At 36.7% G+C, this 20666-nt stretch overlaps 1 protein-coding gene across 1 annotated transcript in view; it reads left to right on the plus strand.

Annotated features, from left to right (window-relative positions):
• The first annotated feature begins 9252 nt into the window (after window positions 1–9252).
• The window catches only part of LOC128664402 (solute carrier family 23 member 2-like), a 391187-nt gene continuing 379773 nt past the window's right edge, over window positions 9253–20666 (plus strand). The window contains exon 1 of the mRNA XM_053719234.1: window positions 9253–9311. Within this exon, the coding sequence (XP_053575209.1) occupies window positions 9253–9311 (59 nt within the window). The remainder of the gene's footprint in view (window positions 9312–20666) is intronic.

Consider the following 20666-nt stretch of genomic DNA (forward strand, 5'->3'; position numbering starts at 1 on the left):
TATCATAGGAGCTACATTATACAACCGAACTCCTATCCATTTTATTATATGCAGTATTAGAAGATGTGAATATCATCACAGGGATCCGGAATAACAGACAAAGGCCTCGCTTCCATTGAGTCGTTAAAAATGGAGCCGTAAGCTACCGAAGCGGACGACAGCTAAAGGTAATTTACGGCTCCATTTTAGTACCAGGTTTCCATTGAAAAGATTAGCGTGTTGCGCGCAGTCGCTCTTTTCGGCCGTACGTAAGTTTGCGTTGCCAACCGATGTCGGATTTGTCGAAAAGCGCGCCATAACAAGTGCATTGCCATGGTAACCCGACCTCTGTCTATAAGAATAACGGTTTGCGCCTGCGCTCTTTACCTGTGATCGCCTCTAGAGAGAAAGACACGGGAGCTAGTTGCGTTGGTAGGAGTTTTGGGTTTTTGAGAGTTGTTTGAGAGTTAGTGGAGAGTTTGATATTTGATTTCCATATATTCTTATTGTAGGCCTCATATAATATTAGGAACACACACACACACATCCATACATTAGTTAATTAACACACATTAGTTTATACACACAAATACACACACACACACATACACACTTTTATTTCATACAAACACATTCACATTTTTTTTTTCATTAACCCCCATATCCCCATCTTCCTTTATTACTCCTTTCATTAATCCCCTTATTCCACTTCCCATCCCCCCTTTGACTACCCTTCCCTTCCTCACTATATAACTTGTTTTTTTATATATACATTTTGCCCATCCTATTTTTTTTTTTTTAACATCCCATATTTTTGGTTTCATTTGACTATATAGCTCACCCCTTTCTTAATTTGCATCCCTTATTATTTTTCTATAATTTTGTTCTAATCCTCCTTAGTTTTTCCTTTTTCATTTACATCCCTTTGTTTATTTTCACCCCCACATTTTATTTTTATTTTGAGGGATATAGAATAGAGATAGTTAGGGTCTAGATAGGTTAGGTAGTTAGTTTTGGGGCTATTTAATATAGGGTTTAGTTAGGTGACTTAGTGTAGTTAGGTAAGCTAGGGACTTTAGTGTTAGGTTAGAGTTAGGGAGGAAGGAGAAAGGGATGGATAGGCCTAGTGGAGTTGGGAAGGGGGTGGCTAGGGGGAGGGCAGTGGTGAGGGTGGATAGAGGGAGGGGGAGGGGGGAAGTAGGGAGTAGTATGGGCAGGAATAGGGGCCGAGGTTTGGGTGGAGGATTTGTCCTTCCTCAAACCCTGGCAGAGGAGGGAAGGAGAGAGGGTGGAAGAGGAATGGAGGTGGGAGGAGTGAGGAGGAGTCAGCCTCAGCTAGGCACAAAAAGAAAAGGGAAAGTGGGGCAGACTGTGGCAACTGGGGGTGGGGCTGGTGGTAGCCTGTCACAGCCTGCAGGGACAGAGGAGGTAGAGAGGGCTGGTCCCCAGTCACAGGAGGGAGAGTCTGTGTCTGCTGGCCCTTCAGGTGTGAAGGGCAGGCTTAGAGAGGAGAGGTACTCTGAGGAGGAGAAGGAGGCTCTTGTTGAGGCATACTTGGAGAGGGCAGCTCAGCTGGAGAACCCTAACCTGAGGCCGGCTGTCCGGAATAAGCTGTGGGAGGAGATTCGAGTGGCAGTCAGCTGCTTAGGACGTAATCGTTCTATTGCCAGCATTAAACACCGCTATCATGACTGCAGGAGGGAAACCAAAGCTAAGCTGGCACAGCAGGCCAAATATGCACGTGGGACAGGTGGTGGTCCTAGCAAGAGGATACACCTAAGGTCATGGGAGGAGATGATGGCCAATGTCATCTCAGATGAATCTGTTTACGGATGTAAGGGGACAATGGACACATCAGTGCCAGCTGAAGAGGTCCATGAAGGTGAATATTAAATATCATATGTAATAAATGTTTTATTTCTAACAAATATATGTTAACATCAGAAATATATATCGGCTTTGTTTTTTAAAATATAAATGTAATCATACACATGTGTAATACAGAATATAGAATGTTCATATATTATATATGTTTAGTAATCAATTGTGTTCAAGCATCAGTGGAAAACATACCTAGGTAGGATTAGTACAAGTAATGTTTTACATGGTTCAAAGTCTAATTTGCACAGTAACTTAAAGTGATAGTAAACCCAATTTTTTTATTTCATGATTCAGATAGAGCAGCAATTTTAAGCAACTCTCTAATGTACTACTATTATAGATATTTCTTTGTTCTCTTGGTATCTTTTTCTGAAAAAGTAGGAATGTAAGCTATGGAGACTTTGCATTTTTTGTTCAGAACCCTGGCTAGCGCTCGTGATTGGTGGCTACATTTAGCCACCCAATAAGCAACAGCAACCCAGGTTCTGAAACAAATATTGTCTGGCTCTTAAGCTTTACATTCTTGCTTCTCAAATAAAGATACCAAGAGAAGGAAGAAAATATGATAATAGGAGTAAAATATTAAATGTTGACTAAATTTGCATGCTCTGTCTGAATCATGAAAGTTTAATTTGTACTTCATTGCCCCTTTAATGGCATCTTAACATAGTTGTAGTGGATATATTCATCCTGATTTCTGGAGTGGCTATCTGCTCAAACAAGCAAGGGTATAGATTTAAATTCTTTCTATCTATATCATATATATGGACTATGTGTAATACAAAGAGTCGCTTAGAGGCACAATCTTTAAATATACACCTCTGGTTAAATATGTTTAAGTTCATACAGAAATTATATATATATATATATATATATATATATATATATATATATATATATATATATATATAAAACTATATCTATAAAATTGATTTTCAAATGTTAGATGTTTCATCAGATTAATTTATAATTACAATTTATTTTTCAGAATTGGAACATGAGTATGAGTCCTCAACAAGACCGGAGGCCAGTGATGTTCCGGAATTCAGTGAGGAGGAGGAGGGGGATGTTATTGAAGCTGGATACTCCTACCTCAGCATACTTGAAGGAGATGAGCAACAGCCACTGGCCTATGAGGTTGAAAATGTTCCTGGCCCATCCCCATATTCATCTGGGAGGACATATCATCAGATGCAGCCTCCACCACCACAGCATTATCAGATGCATCCTCCACCACAGCATTATCAGATGCATCCTCCAACGCAGCATTATCAGATGCATCCTCCAACGCAGCATTATCAGATGCATCCTCCAACGCAGCATTATCAGATGCATCCTCCACCACCACAGCATCGGCAGATGCCTCCTTCATCACCACAGCATCAGCAGATGCATCCTCCACCACCACAGCATCAGCAGATGCATCCTCCATCACCACAGCATCAGCAGATGCATCCTCCATCACCACAGCATCAGCAGATGCATCCTCCACCGCAGCATATGTACTATATGCCACCTCAACAACACATTCAGCACCCTCCCATGGCACAACAAATGCCGCCACCACTACCACCACCACAACAATCACCACCACCCCCCACCAATGTCTGTCCTCAATTGGATATTGAGCCACCCACACAGTCCCCAAGACTGAGTGACGACAACCTCACACAGAGCCAGGAATATGTGCCGGAGACACCTATACAGCCACAAGTGCCCCCCATGGAATCCAATATCCCCGCGCAGTCCCAGCAGGATGCTCTACTGAGGCTCATTCACAGGGAGCTTAGACTTACTAGGCTCCAGCAGCAGCAGGATTTCAGGAGGCTACAGAGCCAGATGGACATACATAATGCTGCACTCGTCCGCCTGGCAGAGGCAGTGGAGAGGGTTGCAGATAGGCCGCAAACTCCCTCCTCACTCGCATCCTCCGTTATCTCCCTGCAGGACCCTGAATCACATCTTTTAGCCTCCCAGCCAGCTGGTGTGCGTCGCCCAAGACGCCACACTTCCATCCCAAGTACCTCTCCTCCAAAGGCCAAATCCCGCCGCAAGCATTAAGAAGTATTTTTCTTTTTAAATTCTTTCAAGATATATAATATCTAATTTTTTTATGAAGCACTTTCTTAAGTGTGATTTCCATCTCATAAATATGCATATATTTTTCTAATCAAAATTAGAAAATATATTTCAAAATTGTTTTAATAGCTGTTTATTTTCAAAAACATTAACAGCTTTATTCATTTTTATTTCACATGATGTCAATTAATATGCAGGTGTAAATTGTTGATAAATGTATGTGTCCTTTTATTGAGGATATTATGCCGTTTAAGAATACTTGGGGATACGTGTCTGAAATTTATACAGTATATGCTATCTAACATTGGTCAACGTGACATGTGTAAATGTTATGATTTATATTCCACAAGCATATGTTGTTTGCTCCTTCAGATGAAGCTAATAAGGCTTATACAGTTATAGAAGAGTTGAAAAGTAAATATTCCTTCCTGTTGATATGGCCAAATACCTTGCATTCATTATAGTCCTATGTGGAATGTAATATCTGAAATATATACCTATCATGACTAACGCACTCCTTTTTGTCAAGATTATTATTCAATATTTAGAATAATTAGATAAATGTATCTTTATGATATTTAAGCACTGGTGTATACACAACATATATGTGATTGCCATGATATAGAGGTGATTAATACATTTTAATTGACATCATATGAACAGACACAGACTCTCCCTGGGACCAATGCACAATGCACTTTTAAATTGTTTCAATAACTCCATGTTAAAGACAATACTTCATATCTCTTGAAGTATGTCATATTAAGCACTTATGTATTTTGGTTAATAGTCTAAATATTGCAAATGTATTATCTGCTTTAGCAGACATGACATTACATATATTTTATAAATATTAGTACTATGACACATTATAACTTTAATGTGTCATCGTTTTGTATTGAATAAATATGATTTTCACATTGAAAATTACATTTGAATGAGGGTAAATCTGTAATAATAAAACTCATCTTCATGATAAACAACTTATTTCGTTTGAATTATTTTTCTATATGTATTGAGATTATATATAGCATCCCTGGGCAAAGGTTTCATTTTGAATAGGTAGATATTTTATTTATTTTTATAATATTTTACCAGGAAAGATACATTGAGATTTCTATGGTTTTCAAGTATGTCCTGGGTCCACAAAACATTGCATTGATACAATGGGTACAATAAAATAAAAAAAAATTATAATACACCATATATGCACAAAAATTTAACATAGAACCGGTAGGAAATATATAATCAACAATGACAGGTGCATTCTGTTTTGAGATATGTAGAGAGGGATCTCTTAAAGGATATTAGGCATGGGGAAGGTTTGAAAGTGTGCGGGAGGTCGTTCCATAATTGTGGTGCTTGCATATATTTTTATATGCACATACATATTGAAATTTCTATGACAACATGGGTGCAAATATTCCTATACATAGGACCAATAAATGTAGCATATATAATGTTATTTGTACATTGAAACACTCATAATATTTTTGTGATTTGCTATTTCAATGAGAAACAGGCCTCAAAAAGCTCTTTTTTCCTCCTTTACACCTAGTTGAGCTGGGGGTAATATTTCTCAATGTATCGACAGCCTCCGACAGTGTATTAACGGTTAGCGCTTTCAATGGAAACCTGGTATAATTTATCGATTAACGGCTTCTATTACTTTCTATGGGACGCGAAAATCTTTTCGGCAGCCGAAGTCCGGCAGCCGATATTGAGGTATAACGCGCCATTGGAAACAGTCGTTAAACGCTATTGCTTTCGACAGCATATTTAACGGTTTGCGAGTGCACGCAAACTGAATTACGACTCAATGGAAGCGAGGCCATAGTTAGTACGTGCTGATTTTAAGATGCAGGTTGTTAACTATAACAAACATTAGCCTTATCTACCCACATCTAATAAACACTTTGATATCTCTTCAACTGTGTAATTCAATACTGGGAGAGAGAGATCTAGTTTGTATAGATATCTTTAAAATACCAAACACAATTATAGTGTTTTTATATGATATTATATCTAAGGTACTAGAACCCACTGCAAATAAATACATCAATTTTGATGTTGCAGACAATCTTTCTAACTATAATGCTTTTATGACCAAATATCAACTAGTCATAACTGAAATTTGAGTCATATTGTTATTAATCCTTTGATACTATTTAACCCTTGAGTAGATTATAAGGGCTGTGACACCCCTGTTCATCTCAAACGCACACTTTCACCTATTAATCTGTGATTACGGTCTTTCTACACACTAATAATTTATTAGTACCTACGTCAAATATTAATAACCCCTGGAGAATAACATTGATATTATCATCTCAATTCCAGCCTCAACGGTGTAAATTCCCAACCAGTGACCCCTGTATCGGTTCTATTAGCCTGACATTCTTTTTCACTCGCAATATAGCTCCATTTACTGTTAGTGTTTTTAACTATTTGTTGTTTTCTGCTAATTTTAGCACTGTGTGACAAATAAACTTTAAGTTTTAATTTTAGTTAGGTTTCTGTATACTTAGAGACTGGTGCTATTTCTGAATTTATTGATCTGCCATATTGAACTTTCCAGCTCATTTCATTCTACTTATTTAGCTCTTGAGTGCTAAAAGTGTACTCTTTCTAGTGGTTATCTGTTTAACCACGTCTAGTTTTCCTAGATTAGATTAGGTGTAATTAGTTTAAAATTCTTGTAATTATTTTATTATTTTCTGTAATTTAGTGTGTTTTTTTCGTACTTTAGTTTATTTAATTTAATTGTAGTTAACTGTAGTTAATTTAGGAAATTATTTTAATTATAGTGTACTGTTAGGTGTAATTGTAATTTAGGTTAGGTTTTATTTTACAGGTAAATTTGTTTTTATTTTAACTAGGAAGTTATTAAATAGTTAATAACTATTTCATAACTATTCTAACTAGTTAAAATAAATACAAAGTTGCCTGTAAAATAAATATAAACCCTATGCTATCTACAATGTAACTATTAGTCATATTGTAGCTAGCTTAGGGTTTAATTTATAGGTAAGTATTTAGTTTTAAATAGGAATATTTTATTTAATTGTAGTTATTTTATTTAGATTTATTTAAATTATATTTAAGTTAGGGGGGTGTTAGGGTTTGACTTAGGTTTAGGAGTTAATAACTTATTATTATAGTGGCGGCGACGTTGGCAGCGGCAGATTAGGGGTTAATACTTTTAATATAGTTGCGGCGATGTTGTGGGGTAGATTAGGGGTTAATAACTATAATGTAGGTGGCAGCGATGTTGGGGGCAGCAGATTAGGGGTTCATAAGTATAATGTAGGTGGTGGCGGTGTCCAGAGCGGCAGATTAGGGGTTAATAATATTATGCAGGTGTCGGCGATGTCAGGGACGGCAGATTAGGGGTTAATAAGTGTAAGATTAGGAGTGTTTAGACTCGGGGTTCATGTTAGGGTGTTAGGTGTAGACATAAATGTTCTTTCCGCATAGGAATCAATGGGGCTGCGTTAGGAGCGGAACGCTGCTTTTTTGCAGGTGTAAGGTTTTTTTCAGCCGGCTCTCCCCCATTGTTTCCTATGGGGAAATCGTGCACGAGCACGTTTAGCCAGCTCACCGCTACTGTAAGCAGCGCTGGTATTGAGGTGAGATGTGGAGCTAAATTTTTCTCTTCGCTCACTTTTTAGAGGCTAACGCCGGGTTGAAGAAACCTGTAATACCAGCGTTGTTTATAGGTAAGCGGTAAGCTGAAACTGAGCGTTAGCACCACACGGCCTTACCAACAAAACTCGTAATCTAGTTGTTTATTTGTTAATTTTCAGTGTAATCTTTTGCAGTTCCTTTTCTTAACATTGTTATTCCCATCTGAAATAAAGGTCTGTTTTTATTATACATATCCATAAATAGGGATATTTTTGTTAAAGTAAAGTAATTTTTTTTTGGTTTTTTTGTACTTATTTTGTTTTGCAGAAGTTACCATTGAAAGAGATTGATGTGGATGCAAATACGCAAAAAATAAATATTATACTGGCATCGGATAAAGAAGAAACACTCATTCCCTCTTCAGATTTAATCTATTCCATAAATGACAGACCACCATGGTATCTGTGCATATTATTAGCATTTCAAGTAAGTGTTCCAATCAAACTGAAAATGTATTGTTAATATTTAATTAGAGTATACAGGAAATATAGTAGGTTATTAAATTACAATAAATAAATATAAATATATATAAAGAATTTGTTTAAGGGACATGAATCCCAAAATTTGTATTTCATAATTCAGACAGAGCGTACGATTATAAACAACTTTCCAATTTACTTCTATTAACAAATTTGCTTTAATTTCTTGGTCTTGTTTGTTGATGGAACAGCAATGCACTACTGTGACCTAGCCAGGGGTCAAGTGAGGTGGGAACGCATGGGAACGGAGTTCCTGCACTATTTTTGCAGGAGGAACTAAGTTCCATCTGGACAGAGAACAGAAACACTTCAATAAACACTGCTGCTGGTGGTGGGAGGAGCTGGACCATAGTCTGGTTAGAGGGATAGTGAGTTCCTCTAGTAATGGGCAGTAACACTTTCTACAATACACTAAATAAGACTGTCAGTGGGCCTGCTGTGGTATCACCCCTGTTATGAATATTATCTTTATTATCTTGTATTACACATGATACTTACATTTCTGTGTGGCTTGCTCTGGGTTTTTTTAGCTGCCCTCAACAAAAATAGAACTATTGCACCTGAGATGAGATTCTGTGACAGAGGAGGATTCTCAGGCCCAAAGGCAACCATTCAATGCTTCATTGGATTTTTGGATTTTATTGCTTTCATTAACCACAGTCTACAGATAATATAAATATAAATACAATGTGTGTGTATATATATATATATATATATATATATATATATATATATATATATATATATATATATATATATATATATATATATAAAACAATATTAATTGTGAGCAAGGGTTGAAGTCTTGATAAGTCCCCACACTTCTTTTTAGGGCTTGGGAGCTAGCTTAACACACTGTTTGAGCTAGTGGCAAGAGGCCTATTTGTATTGCTGATTGCTTTGCACATAAATGCCATTGGTTTTTAGCTTACCTGATGTGTTTAGCTAGCTTCCAGTATTGCAGCCTTTGTTTTTTTGATTTACCTATGAAAACTATATATATATTTGTTTAAAGTAGACAACCCAAGGTATTGATCTAGGCCCATTTTGGTATATTTGATGCCACTATTACCCACCAAATATGATCATATAAAAACTAATTTTTCACTGAAATTATATACACACAACTACTGAAGTCATAAGACAAATGGGTGTAAAAGCTTCTCTGGGGGTATCCATTGTTCTTAAACAGCAGACCATGCATGGGTATGATTTTGTTTTTGTCAATTAGAAGTCTGCAAGTTGTGGATCTCTGTGACAGCAGAGAGACTGCACTATTTCTGCATTCTTCTGACAGTGAGATTTGCAGAAATAAAAATGAAATAAAAAAGGTCAATGAAACATACGGTCTTTAAGGAATTAAGTCATCCACATGTACCTGTGGGGAAATAAAGTGTACAGATTGTGCAAAAACGTATGTTAAAGGAATCCAAAATAAAAGCCAAAAAGGAGGCTTACCATACATTAGCCGTCTCTAGTCAGCGTGTTTCGGCCTCAGTCTAGGCCTTTATCAAGACTCACACTGTACACTTTCTTTCCATACAGGTACATGTGAATGACTAAATTCCTTTATGACCGTATACTTTTTTCCCCCCTTATTGGATTCTTCACTTTCTTGTCTCCTATTTTGATTTTGTTTTTTATTTTTTCTTATTTTTATTTTTTCACATATATTTTTTCGATTTTTTTATATATTTTTTTAATTATTTTTTATTATTATTTTCTATCTGGATCTCTCAAATATCCCTTTTTTGGAAACATCAGAGTTGCTGACTACTTTTTATCTAGGACTACAAGTCACCCCACCTGCACAATTGGATTATTTTCTCAATAGTAATATTGACACTGACTATTTCACTTATCCTAATCTGGATGTACTGGTTTTACCATTTGTCCATTTGGAAGTTTTACCATTGTATGACCTCTTTGCCCTTTATGTTTTATATATAACACATGGATCCATGTTTTTCTTTTTAATTTTATTTCTAATAAATTGTATAATGTTTTAATTATGAAAGTGTAAACTACATTGTTTATGTCAGTTTATCAACAGATGTCACATAATTCCTGGTGATTAAATAAAATATAAGAATAAAATCCCACACAGATTGTATTTCTCTAGACTTTTAAAATCCACTGCCTTTTTTTGGCGCTCCTATTGTGGATATATTTCTCCTTATTATAGGTCTTAAAACCGCCTTAGGACACGTGACATATAGGGTCATTGTTAAGGTGATAATAGACTTTATTTTTTAATCATAACTGCTTTATATTTGCAAAGTGCAAAATTATGCATTTAGGAAAGAAAAATCCAAAAGTTAATTACAGATTTATTGACACTTTACTGACTGTTACAAAAGGGGAATAAGACCGAAATTATTATTTCAGATTATTTCAAATTTAGTAAACAATGTAGCATTTCAGCGATTAATGCCAGACAAATGCTTGGTTTATTGGTAGAGGTATTTGCAGCAGAAATAGCAAACCTCTTATGTCTCTTTACAGATCACTAGATAGGCCTCATCTTGAGTACTGTGTGCAGCTCTTAGGGCCATGGGGCATATGTATCAAGCTCCGTATAGAGCTTGATGCTCTGTGTTTCTGGCGAGCCTGCAGACTCGCCAGAAACAGCAGTTATGAAGCAGCGGTCACAAAGACCGCTGCTCCATAACCTGTCTGCCTGCTCTGAGCAAGCGGACAGGCATCGCCGGAAATCAACCCGATCGCGTACGATCGGGTTGATTGACACCCCCCTGCTGGCGGCTGATTGGCCGCGAGTCTGCAGGGGGCGGCGTTGCACCAGCAGCTCTTGTCAGCGAGGTCTGTCGGACCTGATCCGCACTGTCGGATCAGGTCCGACAGACCTTGATAAATATGCCCCCATATCTTCAGGATATAAACAAACTGGAATTTGTTCAAATGAGAACTACTACAATGGTACATGGTCTAAGAAATCAAATATAACAGAAAAGGCTCAATGACTTAAACATGTATAGCTTAGAGGAGAGAAGGCAAAAAGGGGATATGCTAGTAACTTTTAAAGGGACAGTCAAGTAAATAAAAACTTTCCTGATTTAAATAGGGCATGCAATTTTAAACAACTTTCCAATTTACTTTTATTACTAATTTTGCTTTGTTCTCTTGGTATTCTTAGTTGAAAGTTAAACCTAGGAGGTTCATATGCTAATTTCTTAAAGCTTGAAGGTCGCCTCTAATCTGAAAGCATTTTGACAGTTTTTCACCACTAGCGGGTGTTAGTTCATGTGCTTCATATAGATAACATTGAGCTCAGGCACGTGAAGCTCCTAGGAGTCAGCACTGATTGGCTAAAAATGCAAGTCTGTCAAAAGAACTGAAATAAGGGGGCAGTTTGCAGAGGCATAGATACAAGGTAATCGCAGAGATAAAAAGTATGTTATTATAACTTTGTGGGTTTGGAAAACTGGGGAATTAGTAATAAAGGGATTATCTACCTTTTTAAACAAAAAAATTCTGGTGTTTACTATCCCTTTAAGTATTTCAAGGGGCTTAGTAAAGCGGAGTGTGTGAGTGACACTTCTTCCTGATTCATCATAAAATCTTCCATTAGAGGTAGTAATGACTTCAAGAATGCCTGGAATAAGAATAAGGCTATACTACCATCTAGATAAGTTTACACTTTTCGGGAATTTTGGTCAGATGAATCTACCATCAAAATGTATGTTTTTAATTTATCTAATAATGAGATACCACTTACTTTAGATAGCCACATATTATATCTGGGCACTGTATCAGGGGAACTGAAGAGCTAAAATGATTCCCTAAGTAATATAGGGCAAGAGAAAATTCTTATTACTACTACTGACTGTTTGATGCAGTCCTGTTAAAAATGGCTGGGTCATGTACCATAACACCAAGCATTTAGTGATACACTCAGTTAATTCCTTACTTTCTTTTTTCAAACACTCTGGGATTGATTACAAGTGGAAAAGTATTTAGCTTTCCTGTTCAAGTGCTTATACCACTGAAATTCATTTTTTTACACTAGCAGGTTAGAGTGCGTGTTACAAGTTGAATGTAACCTTTTTGACATGAGAGCGAAACCTAACGCACAAATTTCAGGGCTTCGGATATTGTGACTACGATAATTTTTTCACCTTATTGACTTCAATGGAGAGTGCAAGCTTAAAAAAAAACTTACATTTCAAAGTTCTTCACATAGAAGTAAATGTTTAATTTCAAATATATATATATATATATATATATATATATATATATATATATATATATATATATATATATATATATATGTATATATATATGCATTATCTCACAAAAGTGAGTACACCCCTCACATTTTTGTAAATATTTTATTATATTTTCATGTTATAACACTGAAGAAATCACACTTTGCAACAATGTAAAGTAGTGAGTGTACAGTCTGTATAACAGTGTAAATTTGCTGTTCCCTCAAGATTACTCAACATTAATGTCTAAACCGTTGGCAACAAAAGTGAGTACACCCCTAAGTGGAAATGTCCAAATTCGGCCCAAAGTGTCAATATTTTGTGAGGCCACCATTATTTTCCAGCACTGCCTTAACCCTCTTGGGCATGGAGTTCACCAGAGCTTCACATGTTGCCACTGGAGTCCTCTTTCACTCCTCCATGACAACATCACAAAGCTGGTGCATGTTAGAGACCTTGCGCTCCCCCAACTTCCATTTGAGGATGCCCCATAGATGCTCAATAAGGTTTAGATCTGGAGACATGCTTGGCCAGTCCATCACCCTTACCCTCAGCTTCTTTAGCAAGGCAGTGGTCATCTTGGAAGTGTTTTTCGGGTCGTTATCTTGTTGGAATACTGTCTGTGAGGTAGCTGATAAATCTGGTGTGGATCACAACTGCAGATGGTAGGCAAGGAATGGTTAAGTGAAAAACTTGTGGTTTAGTGATCGGGAGTAACTAGCTGTTTCCTGGTTTTGCTTGTTACGGGAGAGAGTATAGAACAATCCCTGTATTTTTGTTTTGGGCTGGGAATGCCCGAAGAAGGAGTTTGTGTTATAGAGAGGAATCCTCCCTTAGAAGCAATCGTTCAGGGATCACAGTAAAAACATGTATTCAGTGTATTCCGACATTTAACAAGTTACTTATGAGCGTGTGGAGAAATACTCAGTAAATAACAGCTGAATCAGGAGTATGTGCGTGTGATAGAATTCACTTCAACTGTAGCTGGATCGGAGTTGGCTATTGCTGAGCAGCTCAGTGAGTTCCGCTGAGAACGCTGGAGAGGGTGTGTGAGCGTGAGCCAATCAGAAGCGCTGATTCCGTGACAGTCTTCGTAGCAGGGGAGAGAGGTAGGAGCTGCAAGTTCATCGACAAATCCAGAGAATCTCAGAGGTTGTGCTAACAATATTGACAAGAGGCACAGGTAAATAAACTTGGCAAGAAACTGAGTATTATGATTAATGAACAGTCCTTGGAGAGTATTCCGGTTTGAGTTAAGCTACACTGGTTAGCTTGTGGGCAAGACAGCTGCAGATATCAGGAGAAACTGTTAGGTTGGTGAGGCAATGCAGTCGTTATCACTCCATAGAAAGGGACTCTGTCACAAACAGGAGTATGAGGGAATAGTAGCTGTGAAAAGACCAGTGGATTCTTATCTGGAATAGACTACTGATAACCCAAAGTTTTAGAGAGTTTAGTATAGAGCTAGTTCTGTTTTGCACGTATTTGCTACACTGCTAAACAATTAATTAACTGGCAGGTGTGAGAAGGAGGTACAAGGATTTATGGGAAAGCGTTAAAGGTGTATGCACCAGAGCCACAGTCCCTGACACTGCCCTACTGCCCAGTCTCCGAAGGGAGGGGATCATGTTGGCATTCATGGTTCCCTTAAGGAACTGTAGCTCCTCAGTGCCGGCAGCACTCATGCAGGCCCAGACCATGACACTCCCACCACCATGCTTGCCTGTAGGCAAGACACACTTGTCTTTGTACTCCTCATCTGGTTAACACCACACACGCTTGACACCATCTGAACCAAATAAGTTTATCTTGGTCTCATCGCACCACAGGACATGGTTCCAGTAATCCATGTCCTTAGTCTGCTTGTCTTCAGCTTCCTTCTGGAACGACAGCCATGCAGACCAATTTGATGCAGTGAGGGGCGTATGGTCTGAGCACTGACAGGCTGACCCCCCACCCCTTCAACCTGTGCAACAATTCTTGCAGCACTCATGCGTCTATTTCCCAAAGACAACCTCTGGATATGACACTGATCATGTGCACTCAACTTCTTTGGTCGACCATGGCGAGGTCTGTTCTGAGTGGAATCTGTCCTGTGAAACCACTGTATGGTCTTGCCCACTGTGCTGCAGCTCAGTTTCAGGGTCTTGGCAATCTTCTTATAGCCTAGGCCATCTTTATGTAGAGCAACAATTCTTTTTTTCAGATACTCAGAGAGTTCTTTGCCATGAGGTGCCATGTTGAACTTCCAGTGACCAGTATGAGAGAGTGTGAGTGCAATAACACCAAATTTAACACACCTGTTCCCCATTCACACCTGAGACCTTGTAACACTAACGAGTCACATGACACGAAGGGGGGGATGGCTAATTGGGCCCAATCTGGACATTTCCACTTAGGGGTGTATTCACTTTTTTAAATTTAAATTAATAGCTGTGTGTTGAGTTATTTTGAGGGGACAGCAAATTTACACTGTTATACAGTCTGTACACTCACTACATTACATTGTAGCAAAGTGTCATTTCTTCACTGTTGTCACATGAAAAGATATAATAAAATATTTACAAAAATGTGAGGGATGTACTCACTTTTGTGAGATACTGTATATATATACTGTATATAGATAGATAGATAGATAGATAGATAGATAGATAGATAGATAGATAGATAGATAAATAGAGGTATAGATATATACATATATACAGTATATATATATATATATATATATATATATATATATATATATATATATATATATATATATATATATATATATATATATATATATATTTAATAATATATAGAACATTTCCCCCTAGGTGAAGAACATTATTTACAGTACATACACAGTTAAACAAATAAATACATATTAATATTGAATAAAAATTATTTTGATTATTTTCAGGTACTTGAGTGGAAAGGGCTCCAATGTGTATATCTTTATGTATATATGTGTATAAATGTGTATATATATGTATACATGTGTATACATATATATATGTATACATACACACACACATATATATATATATATATATATATATACTGTATATGTATATATATATATATATATATATATATATATATATATATATATATATATACAATTAAAACATACACATATTTAGACATGTAAAAAAAAATATATATATATATATATATATATATATAAAAATTTTTTTTTTTACAAATCTCAAAGAAGAAAAGTTTGAAGAGGTCACAGTAGTGTTCTCTCCAAAAGAGACAGGGATTTCAGCACTCCATTTAAATGTTATATTCAATACACCCATACGTAAGTATTAATTTAGAAATAGGTGTTCCAGGCCTCCATGCAACCAAACAACTTCTGGGTCCCCTAAACCAAAACCACACAAGATTGATATAAATAAAATAAATTTATTAGTGCAAACAAAGAAAGAAAAATCAAAAAAATCAATCACATACATTTAAAAATACATTGTGTACATTAAATGCATAGATAAAGCTGGCCAGCTCACTCAGGTTGATATGATGCAGGTGAATACCTAGATATAGGCTTTTGAGTTATTAGGCAACACCCCTACCAGTGGGTAGCCCTGTGTACCAACAGGAATCTGCTACCATGGATAATAATGGGGATCCATGCATAATCACTCATATGGTGCACAAATGAAACTGACAACACCTGTCTCAGAGGGTAACTCAAACAAATATGAGAGTCTTGTTACCATGAGATAAATATTAGGATCTATGCCAGTTACTTATGTGCTGAACTGTAACAATGTAACAAAGTATTACATGCTTATACATTTACACACTTATATTGAGAAAACAACACCCTGACCAGAGGGTAGCACCAATATTGAAAAAAGCTTCCAGCTACCTTAGTACTAAATAGGGATCTATGTATCTCTAATGGTAGATGTGTAATCACAGCAATAATGGCAATCACTTATATAGTGCAAGCAGTATAAATTACATAAAATATATGTTAATAGGGCTTTCCACATCCACTGTGATTTTGTTTTAAAGCTTAAGTGTATTGCTTTAATGCATGTTCCAGACAGTACATTCCATTACAGACTCGTAAGTCCATGAATACTTTACAAATCACTTTTGTGCGCTTGTAGTCCTTCTCCTTTTAAGCTTGGTATAAAATCCGGGTGCGGTGCCTGCTTGCTGCTGTAGTTAGAGAGCTGTGTGCTGCATCGAGTATCAATCAGGGGCTGGTTCCCAGCTGTGCAAATGACGTCACACGCCAACGGCCGTTTCACCCCCCCACATGACCAAATGTCATTGGGGCTTCCTCAGGGCGTATACTTAGCAACTCCATGTGCGCTTTATTTAAGCTCAGCCCTTTCGTTGGATTGGTGAAAATATCCTCAGTGAAAATGAAACAAAGTTTTTTATTTATCAGATGTAATCAGTATAGTCATTGGTTCTCACCATAACCACACAAATTAGCAACATTGTGATAACATATTAGACGTTTCAATACTTGCAAATATATAATAGCAAAAATCAAAAAACGTTGTTCGCACTTGTTACAAAAATAATAATTATTTCCAGCAGGGCCAATCCTGCGCGAGATAAACAATGGGAGTAGGAAAAAATATACTGTCAATCTATACTTTAGATTTTTTTAGATTCTTAGTTTAAGAAAAACGACATTACGAAATTCTACATTATGACAAAGTAGTACCACATTATTCCTGTACAAATTATACACTCATTTACCTCTATAAGAAAGGAGCAAAATCCAATTTTTCGTTCAAGCCATTTGGTGACAATGTTTTTAGTCGAAAGATCCATGCCACTTCTTTCCTAAGTAATAAATTATCAATATCTCCACCTCTACCATGTAGAGAACATCTTTCAATACCTATAACTTTTAGATCATCAGTAGAACAATTATGGCAGAGTTTGAAATGCAGGGCTATGTTACTATTTATAGTGCCTTACTTTGCATTAGCAATGTCATTGCGGTGTAAATTTATTTTATTTATATCAATCTTGTGTGGTTTTGGTTTAGGGGACCCAGAAGTTGTTTGGTTGCATGGAGGCCTGGAACACCTATTTCTAAATTAATACTTACGTATGGGTGTATTGAATATAACATTTAAAGTGAAGGTCAAGTCTGGTGTAGTGTTTAACATTTTTAAATAACTGCAGTAAATTAATTATGATGTTCATTCATCAAATTATTTATAAATATAGTTAACAGTTTTATTTTTAACCTTTTAAATACGCTCCATTTTAGTTGTATTATCCGCCCGCTATGCTGCCGTTTTTGACTGACATTTCTTGCATCAAATCTATCATCTACCCCCGTGGCGTCCAGCCCCTTTTCTGTTTCGTCACTACAACGCTCTGCGCATGCGTTAAAAAATCATTGCGTCATCGTCTTCATGCTCGTTCATGAATTGCGCAATCGCGCATGCGTAGTCCGTTCTCATAATTTTCTCGATACATTGAAACAATATCTACGGTCGATCGCAGCAGAGGCAATTTTTTGCTAACATACTAACAGGTAAGAATGCTTACGAAGCTGCGTATTTATAAAGCTATTTCTGTCATATATGTACAAAACTTAGATCCATCGTGATAGAAATAGAGGAAAATAATGAATTAATAATTTATTATGCTCACATACTAAGTAACGTTCTTGAGTTGAACGCATGCGCTACTGAGTGTAATATACGCATGCGCATTTAGAAGATACTGTTGTGCACGAGCGTAGTCCGCTTGTAGGAACTACAGCGACGTCACAACAGAGAAATAAGGAAGTGTGGTAGGGGCGGAGCGAATAGAGATAACGGAGGTATTTTATATATATCTTTTAGTTGAAAAGGAGTAGTTTTTTACCAATATAAACTCAGCGACTGTAATATTTGTATATTAATGTTTAGAATGGTGTATTGCAATATGCAAAAATTGACCTTCACTTTAAATGGAGTGCTGAAATCCCTGTCTCTTTTGGAGAGAACACTACTGTGACCTCTTCAAATTTTTCTTCTTTGAGATTTGTAAAAAAAAAAAATATATATATATATATATATATATATATATATATATATATATATATATATTTATTTACATGTCTAAATATGTGTATTTTCTTCTTTGAGATTTGTAAAAATATTTGTTTACAGGGCCTGCACCCGAATTAATAATTAAGTGGATTTTTGATACCTTCTCCTTAACAGACTCAGTATATTGTATATATATATATATATATATATATATATATATATATATATATATATATATATATACAGGGAGTGCAGAATTATTAGGCAAGTTGTATTTTTGAGGATTAATTTTATTATTGAACAACAACCATGTTCTCAATGAACCCAAAAAAACTCATTAATATCAAAGCTGAATAGTTTTGGAAGTAGTTTTTAGTTTGTTTTTAGTTATAGCTATTTTAGGGGGATATCTGTGTGTGCAGGTGACTATTACTGTGCATAATTATTAGGCAAATTAACAAAAAACAAATATATACCCATTTCAATTATTTATTTTTACCAGTGAAACCAATATAACATCTCAACATTCACAAATATAAATTTCTGACATTCAAAAACAAAACAAAAACAAATCAGTGACCAATATAGCCACCTTTCTTTGCAAGGACACTCAAAAGCCTGCCATCCATGGATTCTGTCAGTGTTTTTATCTGTTCACCATCAACATTGCGTGCAGCAGCAACCACAGCCTCCCAGACACTGTTCAGAGAGGTGTACTGTTTTCCCTCCTTGTAAATCTCACATTTGATGATGGACCACAGGTTCTCAATGGGGTTCAGATCAGGTGAACAAGGAGGCCATATCATTAGATTTTCTTCTTTTATACCCTTTCTTGCCAGCCACGCTGTGGAGTACTTGGACGCGTGTGATGGAGCATTGTCCTGCATGAAAATCAAGTTTTTCTTGAAGGATGCAGACTTCTTCCTGTACCACTGCTTGAAGAAGGTGTCTTCCAGAAACTGGCAGTAGGACTGGGAGTTGTGCTTGGCTCCATCCTCAACACGAAAAGGCCCCACAAGCTCATCTTTGATGATACCAGCCCAAACCAGTACTCCACCTCCACCTTGCTGGCGTCTGAGTCGGACTGGAGCTCTCTGCCCTTTACCAATCCAGCCACGGGCCCATCCATCTGGCCCATCAAGACTCACTCTCATTTCATCAGTCCATAAAACCTTAGAAAAATCAGTATTGAGATATTTCTTGGCCCAGTCTTGACGTTTCAGCTTGTGTGTCTTGTTCAGTGGTGGTCATCTTTCAGCCTTTCTTACCTTGGCCATGTCTCTGAGTATTGCACACCTTGTGCTTTTGGGCACTCCAGTGATGTTGCAGCTCTGAAATATGGCCAAACTGGTGGCAAGGGACATCTTGGCAGCTGCACGCTTGACTTTTCTCAGTTCATGGGCAGTTATTTTGCGCCTTGGTTTTTCCACACGCTTCTTGCGACCCTGTTGACTATTTTGAATGAAACGCTTGATTGTTCGATGATCACGCTTCAGAAGCTTTGCAATTTTAAGAGTGCTGCATCCCTCTGCAAGATATCTCACTATTTTTTACTTTTCTGAGCCTGTCAAGTCCTTCTTTTGACCCATTTTGCCAAAGGAAAGGAAGTTGCCTAATAATTATGCACACCTGATATAGGGTGTTGATGTAATTAGACCACACCCCTTCTCATTACAGAGATGCACATCACCTAATATGCTTAATTGGTAGTAGGCTTTCGAGCCTATACAGCTTGGAGTAAGACAACATGCATAAAGAGGATGATGTGGTCAAAATACTCATTTGCCTAATAATTCTGCACTCCCTGTATATATATATATATATATATATATATATATATATATATATATATATATATATTATAGGCCTTTGCAGTCAAACACCTTATCATATACCATATACCTTTGAGCCCGTTTTTTTTATTAATTTTTTATATTTATAAATGGTTTTATCAGATAGTGTATATATGAGTGTAAATGTATTTTTTATAGTATTTATGTTGTGTTTGGTGCCTTTTTTTTTTTTTTCGACTTATCCTTTTACGCAAGGTCTTAAGTCATGCTAGCCAGATGAGCACAAACTTAGTTTGGGCTCATGCCATTGCGTTTACTTTCAACTTGAAATAATAATAAGTTAACGCAGGCATTATATTTTAATATCACTTGCGCGTAGGGTTGCACCGATACCATTTTTTTTAAGACCGAGTACACGTACCGATACTTTTTTACAAATTCTCACCGATACCAATTATCGATACTTTTTTAATGTCATGACAGTTTACCAAGCACAATACAGACTAATGATTTAAGATCGCTTCTTTATAA

Source organism: Bombina bombina, chromosome 6 (assembly GCF_027579735.1).
Source record: "Bombina bombina isolate aBomBom1 chromosome 6, aBomBom1.pri, whole genome shotgun sequence".
Classification (NCBI taxonomy): Eukaryota; Metazoa; Chordata; class Amphibia; order Anura; family Bombinatoridae; genus Bombina; species Bombina bombina.